This window comes from Typopeltis vanoorti, chromosome 22, assembly GCF_054136105.1.
Source record: "Typopeltis vanoorti isolate ZY-2024b chromosome 22, IOZ_Tvanoo_1.0, whole genome shotgun sequence".
Classification (NCBI taxonomy): domain Eukaryota; kingdom Metazoa; phylum Arthropoda; class Arachnida; order Uropygi; family Thelyphonidae; genus Typopeltis; species Typopeltis vanoorti.
In genome coordinates, this window is record NC_143570.1 from 16,781,175 (window position 1) to 16,801,658 (window position 20,484).

At 36.7% G+C, this 20,484-nt stretch overlaps 1 protein-coding gene across 1 annotated transcript in view; it reads right to left on the reverse strand.

Annotated features, from left to right (window-relative positions):
• Positions 1 to 252: 252 nt before the first annotated feature.
• LOC150094187 (pre-mRNA-processing factor 17) overlaps positions 253 to 20,484 on the reverse strand; it is a 181,293-nt gene continuing 161,061 nt past the window's right edge. The window contains exon 11 of the mRNA XM_090412418.1: positions 253 to 2,165. Within this exon, the coding sequence (XP_090268544.1) occupies positions 1,988 to 2,165 (178 nt within the window). The 3' untranslated portion in view covers positions 253 to 1,987. The remainder of the gene's footprint in view (positions 2,166 to 20,484) is intronic.

The following is a 20,484-nucleotide window of genomic DNA, read 5'->3' on the forward strand; positions in this document are numbered from 1 at the left end:
TTTAGTAAACTCATAGGAGTCAAAAGAACAGTTTATAGTGAATTTCCTTTAGAATAGTATTGATGCTATGGACTCTGGTCCAAACTGTTTGTTATGGAAACATGGATGTAGTTTTTAACTGAGAATATATTGTGAATCAAAACCTCACAATACATTTCTTGGATTCATAACATCTCAAAATACAATGGAAAAAAATCTGTCTGCATATCAGTAGTATAGCAAAATATAGCTATATTAAAGAAATAACTGATCTAACAGATTTATTTTTGCTTTACTTATTTCAAACACAAATATGTACATGGCTGCTCATCAAAAATTTACACTTGTACAAAATGGCATTACTCTCAGTTTACAGCATGACTGCATTGTAGCACTTGTTAGAAAATTTTTAAGAGTGTTGATTCTAGCAACTATATAATATTTGTTCCATATTTCACTACAAAATAAACTATTTATTCATACAGGCAGGCTGTATACTGAAATGCATATAGGATTTCAGTAGGAATAAAAGATATAGAACACCTTTTAAATATATAACTATTAAGTAGAAAACAGTATCAAAATATCTTTGAACAGTGTAGACAATTGCTATATACTTTTCAATATAAAAACATTCTGATGAAAATGTATATTTACAAAATCTTATTTAATTCACACTTCACTGTCCAATAAAAGTTGATAAAAATGCTGACTGATTGCTGATTTTTACTTTTAACTGCTTATTAATTTCAGTAAGTTTTTTGAAACAATTACATATAGCTCAATGTACAGTGAAAAGTCTCATATATATACACACACATACATGGGGGAGGTAATCACAGCTAATGCACTGTTAGTACTGCTTTAAAAAAGAGAATCTATTGGACATTTCATTATGGCTTTAAGCTGGACTAGTTTCTCCACTCTGAGCTAATACTAAAACAGTGAAATGTTTTAAGGTACTTTCAGTTATTACATCACACTGTAATAAATTTAGATTAAATCTGTCTTTTACAGTTTTTCATATAGCAAACAAGTTCTTTTTGGTATGTAATACAGGAGAAAAAAAAAATCAAAAATAAATCCTATTTTGCTACAGACACATTTTTATAACAGTGTCAGTGGTATAAAAGATATTTGAATGCTACATGGCTACACTTCCCAAATATGTTATCCCATTTTTTAATAAATTCAGATGAAATCTATCATAGCTTGTTCAAATTTATATAAATAACAGCAAGATTACTCTTCTTTTTTTTATGTAAATATACAAAAAAAAAGGTGCTATAATACTTTGGGTCTCACAGTGTCACTGGTGCACAATATACCTCAATGTTACACAATGACCTCCTCCTGTACAGGCTGTTGATCCTCTAACTACACTTTGCAGACTGAGAACACCAAAATTTTAAAAGTACAATTATAATTTAACCTTAAATTGCCTGTAGTTTAAAAACCACAAAGTTATCTTTATATTTGCATATATATTATAATGTTAAATATACTAACTTATATGATGCTTGAAAAAGGGTATGACAAGTAACTAAAAAGTACATTTGAGTATCTGTAACAGTATATTTTTAAGGCTGTTCCAATCCTACATATTTTTCTCTGCTTCTGATAGTTATCAACATACATAATGAACTACATTAAATGAAATGATCTTTTTTACATAAATGATGGTATAATTTATGAGTAGAAGAAGATTGGACTTTCTTGAAAGAACTTGGGAATCAGACGAAATGCTTCAAATAAAAGATTTGCAACAGTTATTTACAATAACAATGACTTTAAAGTCCAAATGCATAATTACATAGCTGTGGTTTATTTTTCCTCATTAACAAATTAGTCCACATAAGCAGTGCTAATGAAAAATGATTAAATAAAGATAACAGGCAAAACAACCACATAAAAAAAAGCAGGGTCTTTGTATACAATGCACACAGTAAAAAATCCAGTCTCTCTGCCTGCCACCAATACACCAAAATTTTTACAAAGTAAGAATATTTTAGTCCCAGTATTTGATGACTCCATCCCAACCTGCAGATGCTACTTTTGAAGTCTCATGAGGATGCCATAACACTGCAGCACATACATTATCGTGAGCTTTAAATTTGCTATACAGCTTTGTAGTTTTCCAGTCCCAAATATGTACTTTGCCATCTGCATCTCCAGATATGAGATAGCTAGAGAGAGAGACAGAAATTACAAAATATATTATCATCAAAACAGTACAATTGCCATCCAACTTTTGAGAGAATTATATGGCTATAAAGAATACTAACTATAGTATAATGCAATTTTAATTACTGGACATTTAATAAATAAACCACAATAGTTATGAAATGAACCTGTTTAATTACTAATCTTAATATGATTACACTTACATTTCAAAATGATATCCAAATCATCTTCAGTGACAATTCTATTTCAGTCATTTTCCGTACAGTGCTGGATGAAGGCTTTCTCAAAGTCCTCCATTCTGTCCTTTGCACTTTTCTATGCCAATGGTTCCAGCCATCTCTTTAATCTCAATCCTCCCAATGTGTCTTTGGTCTTCCAATAGCTTTTTTTTTTTTTCTCATGTTATTTAGATATTATCTTTATCCATTTTTGAGTATTACTTCAACATGACCTGCTAGTTCCCACTTGGATCTTTTAATGGGGATTATGTCTCTCACCCTAATCTGAGCTTTAACAAGTACTGCACTTTCTACCTTAAATAGTAACGTCAAGAAGTGATCTTTCCATTTTCAGTCTATTTTTTAATTAGTCTACATTCAGAAGTATAAAACTGTCAAATATTATACTTTAAAGGCATATTTGGATGTCCTGTGTGAATGTCTTTCAGTATTTTTCCAAAGGTCACACAAACAAGTTGAATTCTTCATATAATTTCTTCCTCATAACCAAACTCTACTTTTTTTGTCCAAGGAAGTTACTGTATCAATTTTCTAGTATTCCATCTGGACTGGATTTTTGATTATGTATTTATTGTACATTATTTTTGTTTTGTCTTTATTTACATTTAATCCTTTATTACTTTTTGAATTCAATTCACTGATCATTACTTGAAATTCTTCTGGATTTCCTAAAAGAACAATGATTTAGCTCTGTTCCATTCCAGAAGATGTTTACATATTTCTTCTAGTGCTACTGTGAATAGTTTAGATAAAATGATGTCTCCTTGTCCAGCTCTTTTTATTTAGGAAATTTCATATAACTAAGTATATGTTTTTTCAGTTCTTGATATTTTTAGGTCTTAAAATAGCTAACACTGAAACTGAATCAAATGTTCTTTTCAAAATCAAAAAAAAAAACCCTTATGTGAGTTTAATATTCATTGGTCTTTTCAATGATTTTCTTATTACATATACAGCCACTCCCCAACTTATGTAAGAGTCACATTCTGTGGAACTTTAAGCAAGTTGAATTTCGTGTAAGTCAAAATTTCCCTAAATGCTCATGCAGTGCTCACAAGTATGCATGCAATAACTGTCCTTTAAAATAGCATTCACTGTTGAAACAGTGAGACCTAATTCTCATGCAACAGATAGCACACTTTGTCCTGCTTCATACTTCTTAATCATTTTCATTTCTAAATCAGTTTTGTTTTGTTTACTAGCACTCCCACCTTCCTGTGGTCACTTTCCCATCATTTTGACTAAGAATAAAAATAATAAATATAATAAAATTTAAAAAAAAATTATGACTGACAGAGTTAACAAGAACACTACAGCACAACTGCAGGTCTCCAATCCGAAACAGCAGTAATGTTAATAAGCATTCATTCAGCTACTGTAATTCATTATTAGCACCAAATACTGGAGGCTTATGGGGTTACACATCTATGTACTTTGTCATGCTAGTCGGCCATTTATTTCCTATGGGATGCAAAATATGTTTCCATATTATTTTTAAGTTGCTATGGACCAGCAAAAATTTACATAAAGCTGAATTTATGTAAGTCAGAGAGTGGCTGTATATGATCAACAGTGCCATAGTAATTTTTTTTTGAATTCCACTTTGTTCTAGAGCAGCCTTTCTCAAAATGTGGATGCAAGAGAATGTTATCATCTTAGTTTGTAACTTTTCTTGTACAATTTAGAATACAATATATTAAAAATCTTATTGATTAAAAAAAAGAAATTATGCCCATCTCACTTTTTGGTATAATTCACAATATATTCAATTCCTGTCATCCTCCAAGGTACAGGATGTTATGATAGTACTACATGAAAAAGTAATCGTTACTAACTTTCTATTGACAGTTTTTCTCAAATTAATCTTATCTGTCAAGACTAACATTATCAGTTCTTATATTTCTGTCTTTTCAGGTGCTTCTTACTGTAGCACACCTAAATCTGGCAAAAAAAAAAAAAAAAAAAACCTTCTTTTTCAAACCTTTTCTCTCCTATTCTATTTAAGTGACCATAACATCTGAGATTAGCTCTGCACACACAACTCTGAATGCTAACAATGTCAGTATCTTTCCTAATATCCTCATTTTTAATATGGTACTGCTGCCATCTGTTATTCCTGATCTTTTCACAGAACTCTCATATAGGTCTTGGAACAAGTGCTTTATTCCTACTCTCAGATCCACATATTAAAATTGGTTTTTGAATGCCATCTTGTATACAACTAGTTTAGTGTTTTGATTAATTTCCTCTCTTATTCCATATAAATTTATTCAGTTGATTTCCTATCATACCAGCTTTGTTAACTGTCATTTACTTCCAAATTCAATTTGTCATCTTCACTAAAAATTGCACCTAATTAAATGAAATTTTACTCTTCTATATCCATTAGGAATGCATGCAACTGATGTTTTCAATTCATTTTCATTGTATGTCTTTATTACTGATTTTCTTATTAATCCTGATTTGGTAGTAATTTTTAATATCTTCTCTGTCTCTCTTTTTAAATAAGGATAGCATTCAATATAAGATTTAATGGAATAAATACAGCACACACACACACACGTTTAATCAATCCTATATTTTGTCTGTCACTGAGACATTGTGAGGGAAACAATATTAAAATTGGAAGGGGGGAAAAAAAACACAAAATTGCACAAAACAAGTGGGAAAAATTAGGCTGAGAGCCTAAAGTCCTATGAGGGTGTTACCCTCTATGGGTGCTGTTGGGTGGGAGACCCAAGAATTAAAGTCTACCAAATCTTTTGAAGTTTAATATAACCATATTTATTAAGATTAATTGTTTTTTTTTTAAATCTGCTGCTGAGTCTAAAAAAAGTCTTTCAAAAAAAAAAAGTAGCTAAATTGAAACAGATGGGATCAGATAAACTAGTAAGTTGAATAGGCTGTGTCAGACAGGTATCAATGGGTTGTAAGAAGGAGTGGTATTCTAAAAGAGAAAGGTCACTAATGGAGTGACACAGGGATCTGTTTTGGGACCATTATTGTTGTACATTAATTACATTGGGATCAGCTTAACTGGAGATATGTAGCTGTTTGCCCATGATGCAAAGTTGGGAAGCACAGCAGATGTTGTGGCCCTGCAAGAGGATCTGAATAGACTAAGTGAGTGGGCAAATGAGTGGAGCTATCAGTTTAATATTGCAAAGGGCAAGGTCTTAAAAAAATCTGATAGGCAAGATTCAGATGCAGAGTATACAATAAATAGAAGAATTTTGAAGGAAGCAGAAGAGATGAAAGATCTGGGAGTGGTGGCGAACAGAGCTGGGTGTCACATTGCTAAAACTGTAACAACATCCCCATTATAGAAATAATGAGGACACTGACATGTAGAAGCAAAGAGGTTATGGTTCCCTTGTATAAGGCTTCGCTTATGCTGTGCACAGATTTGGTTGCCTGGTTTTCAGGGAGATGAAGATATATAGGTCCAGAGAAGATTTACCAAGTTATTGGGTCTATGGAATGTCAGATAGAAGGAGAGATGGAGGGAATGCAATTTATAGAGCCTTGTGAACAAAAGAAAGAGGAAATATGATTGAAACATAAGTTGGTGAGGGACCATAACCAGATTAATGTGGAGGAGATATTTCAGAGTAGAGGGAGGCAAGGGTAGAACTAGAGGCCATCCCTGGAAGCTGTATAAGGAAGGAGTGAGAAGCAGGTTCTGTGCATGGAGAGTGATTGGCAAGTGGAATTCATTGCTTGAAAGTATGAATCGATTTAAGGCATGGTTTGATGATCTTTTTGCATGAGAAAGTACAGACCTCCCATGAAAAGTCCTTTGACTCCATGGAGGTCAGATATTAATAATAACAATAAAAGTTTATATTTGTTGTGGTAAAGCATAGTAATGTTCTTCCACTTGACTCTGTACAAGTATCCAAAAACATAGACAAAGTTCAGCTTCTGACTGACCATACTTTGGTGGCATATGTTTGCAGATCTCTCAGTCTGACCATAATAGGATAAGTTGCAAGAACAAGAAAGTTTGTAAACACCTGAAACAGAGAGAGAGAGAAGTAGAGGATCCTTGGGAGAGTCAATGAGGACAGCCAGCTTCAGATGAGGTTTGAATGCAGTGTAGAGATTGTACTTTTTTTTTTTTTTTGAGTTCTGGCTATTTTTTCCAAGGTGCCCTGGATATAAGGAATAATGATAGCATTATTATAGTGAGCATGTTGAGAGGAACAATTAATTTGGTGATCTTTTTTTTTTGCACTTTATTTATTTATTCATATGGAGTTTCCTCCCTTTTTCTCCCCCGTCCCTATTGGGGCGAGTTGAGCCCCCTCATTGGGGATTAAGTATTTATGGCTGTAGATCTGTGTGTGTGTGTTCACGAGGCTGGTTTGCCTGCATGCAGGATGAAAAACGCTAGATAAACTGGCTGAAAAAACCCTACTGCCTGCACCTAAGACTGGCTAGCTTGGCTATGGCTGAGGAAGATCCTCAAATTCCTCACGTCTTTGATGGGATTCAAACCTGGGACACTCCTTCCCTAGTCATATGGTTGCGAAGCGCACAGCCACTAGGCTAACTGCACGGACTTTTTTGCACTGTAAGCATTAGACAAGGTCTGGCAAATAAAGGAAGGAGAATTTAGCTATAAGTTTGGCTTGTGATAGAATAGAAATTGGAGGCTCCAATAACAAAGGGAGGGGGATTGATGGTGGGGAAGTTTGTGTATATATCTACTTGTGTGGATGGGTTTTCTGTAAGCTGAAAAAGAAAGAGCACCTTTGGAAATATGTGATTAGAGTATCTAGAAAAGGCAGACTATTATTTTATTTTTCTACAATGAAATGGATTCTGGGGTGCTATCTGTTAAGATGGCAGAGGAAGGAGTAATGCGCCTGAGCTATGTGGCCAAATAGAGAACACATCATCGATGTATCTTTGACAGATAGAAGGTTTGAGAACAGCAGTAATCAAGGACATGTTTTTCTGAATGCTCCATATAATAATTGGCTAGAGGGGGAGAGCACATGGCTGTACCCTCACTCAATCTGTTTATAAATGGCACCTTTCCAAGTAAATTGAGATATGATTGAGACTTTTAAACTGTTGAGAGATGGTTACAAGGTTGACACTGGGGAGTTCTTTCACTTGGTTGAACAGCGGGAGGGAATGATGACAAGAGGCCATCCCTGGAAGTTACGAAAGGAAACTGTGAGCAAGAAGGTGAGAAGTGGTTTCTTTGCATGGAGGGTGGTTGAACCGTGGAATGCATTGCCTGATGGATTGGTGAGAGCGAGAACGGTCAATGAGTTTAAGGAGTGGTATGATAGACTTTGTGTTTCTCAGGGGGGGGGGACCTCCCCTCGATGAGTCTTGACAGACTTTATGTCTTAGGAAGGACCTCCCTCGATGAGTCTTTTGACTCCTTGGAGGCCTGAATAATAATAAAGTAGCCAGAATGAACAGTCAAATTAAAAAGATTGATGATACTGATGGAAGGGGGACTTTTAGAAAATTTAACTGCCAGAAAGAGATACTGGTAAAAAAAAAATTGTGACATCAAAGCTTACCATGATATTATTATCTAAATCTAAATTTTGGATTAAAGATTTGAAATGGGTGGAATCGTTTAGATAGGATGAAGAATGACCTGTAAGTGGGGTTAAGGATTTAACTAACTTTTTGGCTAACTTAAGGGGGGGGGGGGGCTAAATAGCTTGAATTTTTTAACTATTTCAGGATGCCACGATGTTACATTTTTAAGAAGTCTTTTTAATGTTTTCTTTTGAGAACTGGTTGGATCAGAAACCAGTGGTTTATAAGTAGTGTGGTCTCTGAGCAATACATTCATTTTCTGATTATATTCAGCCATGTGTAAATATTGTTTCCTTGATGATGTCTCAGTGACTGAGATGAAATACAGGACTGATTAAATGTGTAGTTATTTATTTGTGCTGTATTTATTCCACCTTATGAGTTCAAACCAGCATGTAAGTCAAAATAGTTGAAGAATAGCATTATTCCAACTCTGGTATTATCTTCTGTCTTAGAAAGATGTATATATTTTATTTAGCACAGTCATGACTTGGTCAAGGCTTACTTTTAAAACTTTTTATCGGTATCTCAACCTGATATCTTTCCACTATTTATGCTGCCCATTGCATACTGAACTTCTTTAAAAACATTAGGATATACACTAAGTTAGCTTTGCATTAAAGGAAACCCCCTTCATTTACATATTCAGTGCAATAATGAAGTACCGTGTGATATCAACATCACATGCAGCTACTAGAAATGGGCACACATATTCTCTGTATGTAATCAGTAAACATTTGCCAGTAATGGGGAAACGTGCCAATGTAAGCCAATTTGAATGCAGGCAGGTAGTTCGGGTCCAGAGGACAGGTACCAGTATTTCAGATATACTACTTTATCAAGGGTGTACCAGGACTGAATTAACCATGAACAGACATCCAGCAGAAGGGTTCACATTAGTCAGCCACATGGTTGATCCTAGAGCTGAGCATCAGGTGTCATGACTGGTATCTTGGCAATGATAAGCAACATTCACACAGCTCACCCACCAGTACAACAGTGGGGCAGTTCAACCCATTTCTACATGCACCGTACCTTCCTTCACCTAGAGTTCCAAAGCTAGAGACCAACAAGGGCACCCATGATGACAGCCAGCATCATAAACAATGTCTTGCATGGGCCAGGAACGTTGGCAATGGACCCCCTCAATAGATGGAAGAAGGTCGTCTGGAGTGATAAGTCCTGTTTCCTGCTGTGCCATGCTGATAGCCAAGTTCAAATTTGGTATAAACAGCATGAAGCCCCCTCCTGGTTGCACAGTTGGAGTTCAATAGGCCAGTGGAGGTGGAATTATGGTCTGGGGAGCTTTTTTCTGGCATGCCCTAGGTCGGTTATCATCCCACAAACACTGAATGCTACAGGTATCTGTTAGCTGGCCATCTCCATCCATATCAGCAGAAGGTCTACCCCAACCACAGTGCCATCTTTCAACAGGACAACACACCCTGTCGTTGGGTTCATACAAAACTACTGAGTGGTTGGAGGAACATGATAACGAATCTGCCAATTGAATATGTGTGGGATATGCCAGAATGGAGTGCGAGAGCTGCTGATCCCCTTCCACAGAATGAGCATGAACTGACTGAGTTGCTATAGCAGACATGGGTCAAGTTATGCATGGAGGATGTTCGACACCTTGTAGAATCTGTTTCTAGGCATCTGCAAGCTGTGATTGCACAGAGAGGTGGATCAACACATTATTATGTGGGTGTGCAAAGCTAACTTGGTGTCATCCTCCTAATTTTCCACTGAAAAATATTAAGGTTATGTATGTCATGCTAACTACCTCCACAATTTGGCACTTACAGACAGCATATGAAGGCTCACCTCTGGTGGTAAAATATGACCTATCAATAAAGAATATGGGGCTAGTGGGCTTCAGCCAAAATAGTTTGAGAAACACTGTTCTAGAGGTTGACAAAAATTTAATTTGTTTTGTATTATCAAAATATCTAATTTGAACCTTTCTCCATTTTCTTCCAACTTTTTTGATCATTGAGTTGTCTTCTAAGTTTCCTTTTGGTATCTCTCGGATACCAATTTGTTACTGTGACTGTCCATCTGTTGTCTCTCATTCTGGCGAGATGTACTCCCCATCTATTTTTGCTGTTGTACATTGCTTTTATTACATCTTTTAGTTCGGACTTCTTCCTGATTTCTGTGTGTCTTACATGGTCTATTTATATTGTGCATTCTTCTTTCTATTGTTTCATGTTGAGTTGTTATTAAGCTTTGTTCTTCTTTTAAAGTTGTGTTCTATGTTTCACTGGTAGGATGTGACTATTGAAAAGATGGCCTCTTATTTCTATATCTATGTTTTGGTTGGTAATTGTTGATTTTATTTTGTTGAAGGCCGTCCAAGCAGTTCTTTTTCTCCTTGCTATTTCATTTGATATGTCATTATTCATTTTTATGGACTGTCCAAGGTAGATGTAATCTTCAACTTTTTTGATGGTCTGGGATTCTAGAGTAATTGTATAATCTTTACAGTATGTTTTTCATCCATCTTGTTTTAACTGGATGTATTTCCAATCCAATTTTTTGGCAGTTTTGGCTTATGTCATTCAGCATTGATTCTAAGAATTCAGGAGAGTGAAATATTAATATCAAGCAATATTAGTCTTTATTTGAGTTGTCAGTTCTATTCTAACTGATTAGTTAGAATTGAAGGAAGTACAGGAAAATGGTTTAATGTTAAATCCGGTGTCAGACAAGGATGTACATTACCCCCTCTGTTATTCATTATCTATATGGATCACATTATGAAGGAAAGGGGTATTAAACCTGATATCAAAATTGGAGATGCTAATGTCAGCTCTTTGCTTTATGCGGATGATGTTATACTTCTAAATAAATCTGCTACAAATCTGCAAGATTCCCTGACTAAATTGAATAACTGCTGTAACAGATATGGTATGAAGGTCAGCAATAAAAAGACAAAGACGATGAAAATAGGCAGAATCATTGAAAATGTCAACTGCGTTGTGAATGGAGAACCTGTGGAACAAGTAAAACATTTCAGCTACTTAGGCACGATTTTTAGTGAAGATGGTAAATTAAATATGGAAATAGACAACAGAATCAACAAAGCTGGTATGGTAGGAAGTCAATTGAATAAATTCATATGGAATAAGAGAGAAATTAGTCGGAACACTAAATTAACTGTATACAAGACAGTGTTCAAACCAGTTTTAACTTATGGATCTGAGAGCTGGGTCAGAAGAAAACACTTGACCAAAGACTAGAGACCACAGATATGAGAGTCCTGAGGATGGCATCAATGGCAATATCATATTAAAAACGAGGATATTAGGAAAGAACTTGACATTGTCAGCATCCAGGAATGCGTTAGCAGAGCTAATCTCAGGTGGTATGGTCACTTAAACAGAATGGGCAAAGAAAGGTTAGCAAAACAAGTGTTCTCTGCCAGGTTAGCAGGAAAACGACCCAGAGGAAGACCAAGATATAGGTGGATTAATACAGTAAAAATGCCTTAGACGATAGAAATATAAGATCTGATAATGTTGGAGTTTTGATAAGTAAACAGGCTGATTTGGAGGAAAATTGTAGATAGGAAGTTAGTAATGATGTAAATTTTTCATGTAGTACTATCATATCCTGTACACCCCCTTGAGGGTACATGGCAGGAATCTGATGATGATAATAAAGTCATCACCTCCTAAACTACCCTAACATGATGGCAATTTCATCAATAATTAAATTGCTGCCATGTTAATATGATTTTAATGGAATACTCATTGGCCAAATTTTTCTGGAATTATGATAAATGTTTTCTAGCATTTCTGTTATTGTTCACAAAATTGGGGGGGCATTCGATTAAAAAAAATCACCAAGAGAAGGACAACTGTTATAAAAGTTACTGTTAAATAACAGCAGTGTATTAAGATGTGCAAAATATACAAGTATATGTTGGAAAGTAAGCCTCCCAGTTCTTTCCACCCAACTGTAAGAGTAGATATTTTACTAAAACAAAAATGGATATTTCAACTTTATTCTGCAATGCAATTTTATAAATTATTTTTCAGCTGTGTACCACACATTGTAACAGACTTGTGCATTCAACTGTCATCTGGAGAATAAAATTTATTAATAATAATGAAAAATGTTTCAGCCTCTATGTTGAAGGCATATTATCCTCAGGAGTATATATGCAATATATACAGATACAAAAGCTTAAAATACCATGACCATCAACTAAGAATTATATTCGCTGATCACAGTATATATCTTCCTTACTCCCCAAAAGGAAAATGTACTTGATGACAAATTTAAGATGTTAAATAAAAAAAGTTAAGAGAAGTGCTAGAAAAATAAACGGCAGTGGTTTGAAGCCTGGCATTAAGGGCACAACAAACTGCAGATGAGTATAACATTAGGGAGTTACACAGTATTATAAGAAGACTTTCTGGAGAAGCCATGCAAAAGAATGTTTCAGTGAAGAATCTCAATGGAAAATTTTAGTCAACAGAAGAACAATTGGAAAGGTGGAGACAATATTTTAGTCAAATCTTGAACAAAAGCACAAACAGAAATAAAAAAAGAGTAGATGAATTAAAAATATACCAGCCCACCATCTAAACTGGAGATAAAAAAGAGTTATTAAAGAAATGAAAAATGGGAAAGCAGCAGGACATGATGGTATCACAACAGTGGTTCTAAAATCTGACACCACAACAATCATAGATATGCTCTACCCACCATTCCAAGATAAATGGGGAAAAGAGGCATTCCCTAGGGATTGGAATACAGAAATAACAGTAAAATTACCAAAGAAAGGAGATACATCCATCTTCAAGGCCCACCTTTCCTAATTGGGTTGTGGGAGCAGCAACTGCAAGAGGAACTTCCAATGGTAAGAAAGGAGATTTGGGAAAATAATTGGAGGGCCATAAGCCTACTATGTGTCATTAGCAAACTTTTCTGTGAAATTATTCTTTCAAGAATCTTTAATATTTTAGATGAGGGCATGAGAGAGCAGTCTGGTTTTAGACCAAACGAATTATGTATAGACCACATTAACATCTTAAGAATAATAGTCAAACAATTAGGTGAATTTAACTCTCCTTTATATTTGCTGTTTGTGGATTATGAAAAAGCCTTCGATCCCGTTGCTAGCGAATGTGTATGGAATGCACTTCAGAGTTTATTAACTTCATACAGGAAGAATATAACAAATTCCAGTGCTAGGTGCTGCATGATGGATAATTGTCACAACCCTTTCAAACCGTATCTCGAGTGACAAGGATGTCTGCTACCTCCCTTATTATAATGGTGCTAGATCAAGTTCTAGAATAGACAGCAATGAAACATGCCAAAGGAATATCTTGAAAAATAAATAAAACATTGGATGATCTAGACCAGCGCTTCCCCACTTAGAGGCTGTAGGTTTTGTTCGGGGGGGGGCATGAAATAATGAAAACAAATTTAAAATGTTTTAAGATTAAGTAGTTTTTTTTATCCTAAAAGAAACGTATTTAATTTTTATTATTTCTTATTTTTTTGTTATTTTAATCGAAAAAAAATCACACATTGGTAATTATTAAATTTCTTTTATGTTTTTAATTCTTTCTTTATTACTAATTGTTTTACGTTTCATGTGCTTGTACTGCAAATGTACAATAACAATATATCTATTTATATAAAAATATGAGATAGTGTGCCATGTCATGTGTATTTACATACACATGACATGGCACACTATCTCATATTTTTGCTAAAAATGTAATATTTGCATTTGATTTTTGCAATATTCGCTGTGTATGTTTTGTATTGAATATAAATACAATAAATATTATAATAATATATGTCTGCATTACGATTTTTTTTCGAGGGGGGCCGTGAAATATTTTAATTTTTCCGGGGGGGGCTGACATCCAGAAGTTTGGGAAGCACTAATCTAGACTATGCACATGATTTATATCTAATTGCTCACAGACATGCAGATATCCAAGACAAACTAACCACATTACAAGAAGAATCACTAAAAGTTGGTTTGAAAATACAGTTGTCCCTCGACTTACGTCCACTCGAAGATATGTCTGTGATCCCATTTTAGACAATACTCACGAAAAGACGCAAGTGAGCATAAAGTAAAAAAGTTTCTATTTAGAACAATGCATGCACAGTGGCAACAGCAACCTCCCTCGGCAGTCAGCAATCAACATGTCTTCAACAGTTCCTCTGTTGATTTTGTTTGAGAAATAGGCTATTTGTATATTTATCATTAAATATTTCATGGTATTTTGTGCAACATCGCACATACATGCCCAACTATAATAAATTTAGTTTAATCCTTTACCCAATGTGTAGGCAAACAAAGTTTGCACCTGAAGTATCTTCAGGACTGAGACAACTCGTGGTAAAGATGGACCAAGCTCTCATCACTCCTTGTCTCAGTATCTCCCATAATGCAAAGCACATCTCCTTGCGGACATGTATAATGCTATGCATTAAGGGAAAGGCCACTACCAAGACTGGTTTCGACCTTTATTGAGGTCTCGTCAGTGGGAGCCAGACCCAGAAGTGGTGATACTAAGGCAGAAGCAATGGAAAGGTCATATTTACTTATACGAGTTGCCAAAAGATGTACCCCCCTTATTATTAATTTACTCTGGATTTAGAGAAAGATGTTGGAAGTTTATTTTTCACTTGGTTAGACTATAATAAATTTAATTTAATCCTTTAGCCAAGTGTAGGCAAACAAAGTTTGTGCCTGAAGTATCTTCAGGACTGAGGCAACTCGTAGTAAAGGTGGACCAAGCTCTCATCGCTCCTTGTCTTAGTATCTCCCATAATGCAAAGCACAAGGTGGAAGCTCTCATTGCTCCTTGTCTTAGTATCTTCCATAATGCAAAGCACATCTATGTGCTTTGCATTATGGGAGATACTAAGACAAGGAGCGATGAGAGCTTGGTCCACCTTTACTACGAGTTGCCTCAGTCCTGAAGATACTTCAGGCACAAACTTTGTTTGCCTACACTTGGCTAAAGGATTAAACTTATTAAGCACATAGAATCTATGTGCTTTGCATTATGGGAGATACTAAGACAAGGAGTGATGAGAGCTTGGTCCACCTTTACTACAAGTTGCCTCAGTCCTGAAGATACTTCAGGCACAAAATTTGTTTGCCTACACTTGGCTAAAGGATTAAACTAAATTTATTAGAGTCTAACCAAGTGGAAAATAAACTTCCAACATGCCCAACCAAAAAAGTGATGAATCACAGAAAAAGAGGCAAACAACTGATCTTGAAATGAAGTTGCAAGTTATAAAGCAACATGAAGCTGGTAAACCTGTCAATGTGATTACACGCGACTTCAGATGGTCTCATTCTACAGTGACCATTTTGAAAAATAAGGATAAAGTCGTAGTGGCTGTAAAGGATCTGCTTCCATTAAATTGGCAATAGTGACGATTGATTGTAATTAATATAGCACGAATGAGTGTAAAATTTCTATTAACTGCATGTTTTCCAGCCAATTTGTAGGTTTTATGCGGGAAACACACTCAAGTTCTCAAAAGGAAAACTTGAGTTATTCGTTGCTCCCTGCTACTTCTGTATCAGCTCAGCTAACTAACATTTAGATGAAATGATCTTATAATTCTGCAGTCCTAGATTGAAATTCGAACCCAGGTCTTTCAAACCAAATGGCATTTGTTCCTATAACAGCACTACGAACATCTCAAATAAGCAAGTTTCCAAGATATCTATTAATAAAAAGATGGTATTCAAGGCCTGACTGAGTAGCAGGGTTGGTAAAAGCCACTGCTTGTTTATGACAAAGGCTGAAGGTTTGTAAAAGAGCTTATATAAATTTATGAGATTTATATTTGGGGGGGGGGGGGAGAAAGAGCAATCAACTTTCATGTATACAAATAATGTCTTTATGAAAGAGGATCGGTACTGTTATTTGATTTCAAAACAGATATTGTACGAGGTGTGGCTATTAAATAACGAGACAAGGTGCGCTGTAAATCGTGTACTCGTAGCAGTGGGATGTGCTTGCACCATGAATAACCTTGAAGAGTCTAGAAGCAGTTGAGATAAGCATTGTTCGCTGTTCCTTGTAGTTCGTCTGTAGGCAGTTATAAAAGAAACACGTGTGAAGTCACTTTGCTGGAATAATGTCTAATTAAACTCAAGCAGTGCATTAATCTCAAATTCCTTGTGAAATTGAAGTAATCACTGACCAAGTGTTTGAAAATGTTGCAGGAGGTGTACAGTGATAATGTAATGTCATGTGTGAATGTTTGAATGGCACAAACGCTTTGCTGAAGGTCGAGAAAACGTTGAAGATGACGAACAACCGGGTCGTCCTGTCACAGCAGGAACAGAACAAAACATTGCAAAAATTAATGAAATTTTCCACAACGATTACTGATTAAGCATTCGGATCATAGCAAATATTGTGCACATTGATAAGGAGACTGTATGACAAATTTTGCATGAGCAATTGAACATGAACAAAGTCTGTGCCAAAATGGTTCCCAAAAACTTGTGTCAGGAGCAGAAAGATGTCTGGAAAACAAATTTATACTGACATCATGGAACGGCTGGCTGCAGAGCCAGACTTTCAGGAGAAGATCATCACATGTGATGAGAAGTGGATTTTCCAGTATGATCCAGAAACAGAGAGATAATCGATGGACTGGAAAAACTCCCATGTCACTTAGAATGAAAAAAGCAAGAATGAGTAAGTCAAAACTGAAGGCAATGCTGATCATTTTTTTTGTAATATCAATGGCGTGGTAATAGTGAAATGAGTACCAGAGGATCAGACAGTTAACCAACATTATTACCTTGAGGTTCTGGCCAAGCTGAGAGAACGAGTAAGAAGAGACCTGATCTGTGGAAGAACAACGCTTGGATTCTCCATCAGGACAATGCTCCAGCCCTCAGTGCACTGTCTGTAAAGCAGTATCTGGCTGATAACAAGATCTCAGTGTTGGACCATCCACCTTACTTGCCGGACTTAGCTCCATGCGACTTTTACCTTTTTCCAAAGTTGAAATCTGGATTGAAGGGCAACGATTTTCAGTCAGTGGATGAGGTAGAGGAGAAAATAACAGTGCTACTGAAGCAGATAACACCTAATGACTTCCAGCACTGCTTCCAACAATGGAAAATTCGTATGCAATGGTTTATAGATAGAGGAGGGGAATATGTTGAAGGGAATAACAATTAAGTTGTACAATTGTAATAATAAGCCACATTTTTGCAACCAGTCTCATTATTTAATAACCACACCTTGTATATGAAAAAAATTTTCAAACTGAGGGACATGTAAAAGGAAAAAAATGTTAACTTTTCAGTTTAATTTCCATACTCAAGTGACTGAAAAATAAGGCAATATTCAGATTAAAATTAAGTACAGTCATCCCTCGACCTACATCTGCACAAAGATATGTCTGTGATCCCATAAGGGAATAAATAACATTTTCCATTATACTTTCGAACAAGATGCAAGTGTCAAGTAAAAAGCTTTCTATTTAGCAACAATGCATCATATGCAGTGGCAAAAGCGCAATCAGCAGCAACCGCCCTCGGCAGTCTACAATCAGCACATTCTTCAATAGTTCCTCTGTTGATTTTGTGTTTGAGAAATAGGTTATTTGTGTATTTATGATTAAATATTTTGTGATATTTTGTGTAACATGCCCCCCCCCTACGTGCCCAGTCAAAAAAACTAGTGAAGAATCACAGAAAAAGAGGTGAGCAATTGATCTTGAAAAGAAGTTGCAAGTTATAAAGCAACATGAAGTCCCCCCCCCCCCCCCACCCCCCCCCCCCCCCACCCCCCCCCCCCCCCACCCCCCCCCCCCCCCACCCCCCCCCCCCCCCACCCCCCCCCCCCCCCACCCCCCCCCCCCCCCACCCCCCCCCCCCCCCACCCCCCCCCCCCCCCACCCCCCCCCCCCCCCACCCCCCCCCCCCCCCACCCCCCCCCCCCCCCACCCCCCCCCCCCCCCACCCCCCCCCCCCCCCACCCCCCCCCCCCCCCACCCCCCCCCCCCCCCACCCCCCCCCCCCCCCACCCCCCCCCCCCCCCACCCCCCCCCCCCCCCACCCCCCCCCCCCCCCACCCCCCCCCCCCCCCACCCCCCCCCCCCCCCACCCCCCCCCCCCCCCACCCCCCCCCCCCCCCACCCCCCCCCCCCCCCACCCCCCCCCCCCCCCACCCCCCCCCCCCCCCACCCCCCCCCCCCCCCACCCCCCCCCCCCCCCACCCCCCCCCCCCCCCACCCCCCCCCCCCCCCACCCATTAACTGTGGAAACCCTTCGTGATTGAGAGTTGGAGATAGGAATTGTTTGAAAGATTATTTTCAGCTATTAGATCCTGTAATATTTTGAACTTATAGCATGACTGAAAAATGTGTGAAAACTAATTAGATTGGATGTTCTATGATATTCATTTAAGTGTAAAAACTTTATAATCCAGAAGCTAAAAAGATGTATGTGAAGACTTGGAAGATTGTGCTAATGTAATTGACTTGACTTAATGTTTGACTTATTTCTATTGTTTAAAATTAGAAGTAAAATTTATGTAAGTGTTATATGACCTATATTAAATGCTTTATTTGTTAATTTAAATATTGTGTTTGCCTGAATTTCTTTTTACTGCACCGTTCACAAAAATTCAAATCTAGCGGGAATCCCAGAAAGAAAATAAATACTTCGGCCTGAATGAATGAAAAGACTGCTAACTAATTTTGAATTGATCCTACTAATTCATATAGACTTATCTAAGGATAGAGTGGCGCAGTATAATAGAAATTTCTCTACCCTTAGATCAGTGATTAATTTGCAATTAGTTTTCCTTTATTTTATGAAAGTGACTTTTAGCAAGATGGCGGATTCGAACGTCAAGAGAACACGTCACGACAGTGCTTTCTACAGCACTCCTTTACATCACCTACCCACTCTCATCTTGGGCATTTTCTTCTGTTTATGCTGTCTGCTGTACCAAACATCAAGGTTTGATCTATCTGCCATTGTCCATCCTACAGACATGTCCAAATAGGTTAGTTTCATTCTAATTATTTTCTGTATTAGATTCTATTTCTAATTTACTTTTCTAAAGCCTTCATCCATTACCTTTTGCACCCACCCAGTTAGCAGAACATTCCTGTAGCACATTTTCAAGTGTCAGTATTTGTCTCCCAGTCTTAGACAATTATTTATGCTTCACATCCATAGAAAGTTTATGAATATGCATGTTTCCAGCACTCTCAGCTTTGTATCAAGGCTCACTGATTTAATTTTCCATATCTTATCCATTGCCTGTAGGTTTACATTTGCTTTTGTTATCCAAGATCTCAGCTCCCTTTTATAGTCTAAATTATGCATGTTGCCAGTGATGCTCCCTAGTACCCAGACACATGAAAGGTACCTCTTCCAGCTCATGTCCATTGATCTTTATTCACTTTTTCATCTTCCTCTCCAAATATCAGTTTTCATTTTTTCAATGTTCATTATCAACCTACATCTCTTTCCTTCTTCACTTAACTTCAGCAAACTGTTCTTTCTAGTTTTTCTTCATATGCTTCAATAATGACTATGTCATCTGGGACTCCTTGTCTCTCTTTGTCCAGAACCATCTTCCTGTTTCTCCACCATCACTCATGCAAGTCTCTACATTATCATTGATATTCCACAACAGACATATCAGATTCTCATCCACTCCATAAGATTCAAGTACAACCTATGCGACTTTCCAATCTATGCTACTGAATGCTTTCTGAAAGTCAAAAAAAGCAGGCATAAATATTTATATTTAATAATAATTAATCTTAGCATTAATATTTGGTGCAAAGTACTCCTGGCTATTCTGAATCCTGCTTTGATGAAACTGAAGTAAAATTCATTTTTTTGATGAATTGTTCATTCCATGATTTGCCTTTTGATTGATTGTAATTTTTTGATAGACTGTGTTTTCACTGATTTGCCATTCAATTCTTTTCGAGGCAATGCTTTTTGACAAGTTCTTTTTCAATTAATTGTTTTGTTTATCTGAGTGATTATTTTCTGGTAAACTGCCTTTAGTGAATAGTCTTTTGAAAAACTGTTTTCTGTGGATTTTCAGCATACTGATTCCAAGATAGCTTCTAAGCTGCAAAAGAATTACTTATTCAATACTTTCTAAAGCAAGTGAATAGACCCTGACCACTATGATGTTAAACATTCTTGCTGCAAATCATTTTCATTATTAATCTTTTATTTACCAGTCTGTATTCAATAGTGCTTCTCTTCCATTTTTAGTGAGAAAAATTCAACCTCCTGCTTCCTATTTTGTACTATTTCCAGACCAGATGATTCTTCCACATTTCATGAAAGATGGAGATGTGCTGTGGACATTCTTGCATTAAGAATGTGAACATTGAATGTCTGTACTTTTTCTATTTCCATACAAAACAAATCTAGATACACATGGGCCCAAAAAGTACAGACATCCAATGTTACTACTGATAACAAGTTTCATGCTAGTTTTAC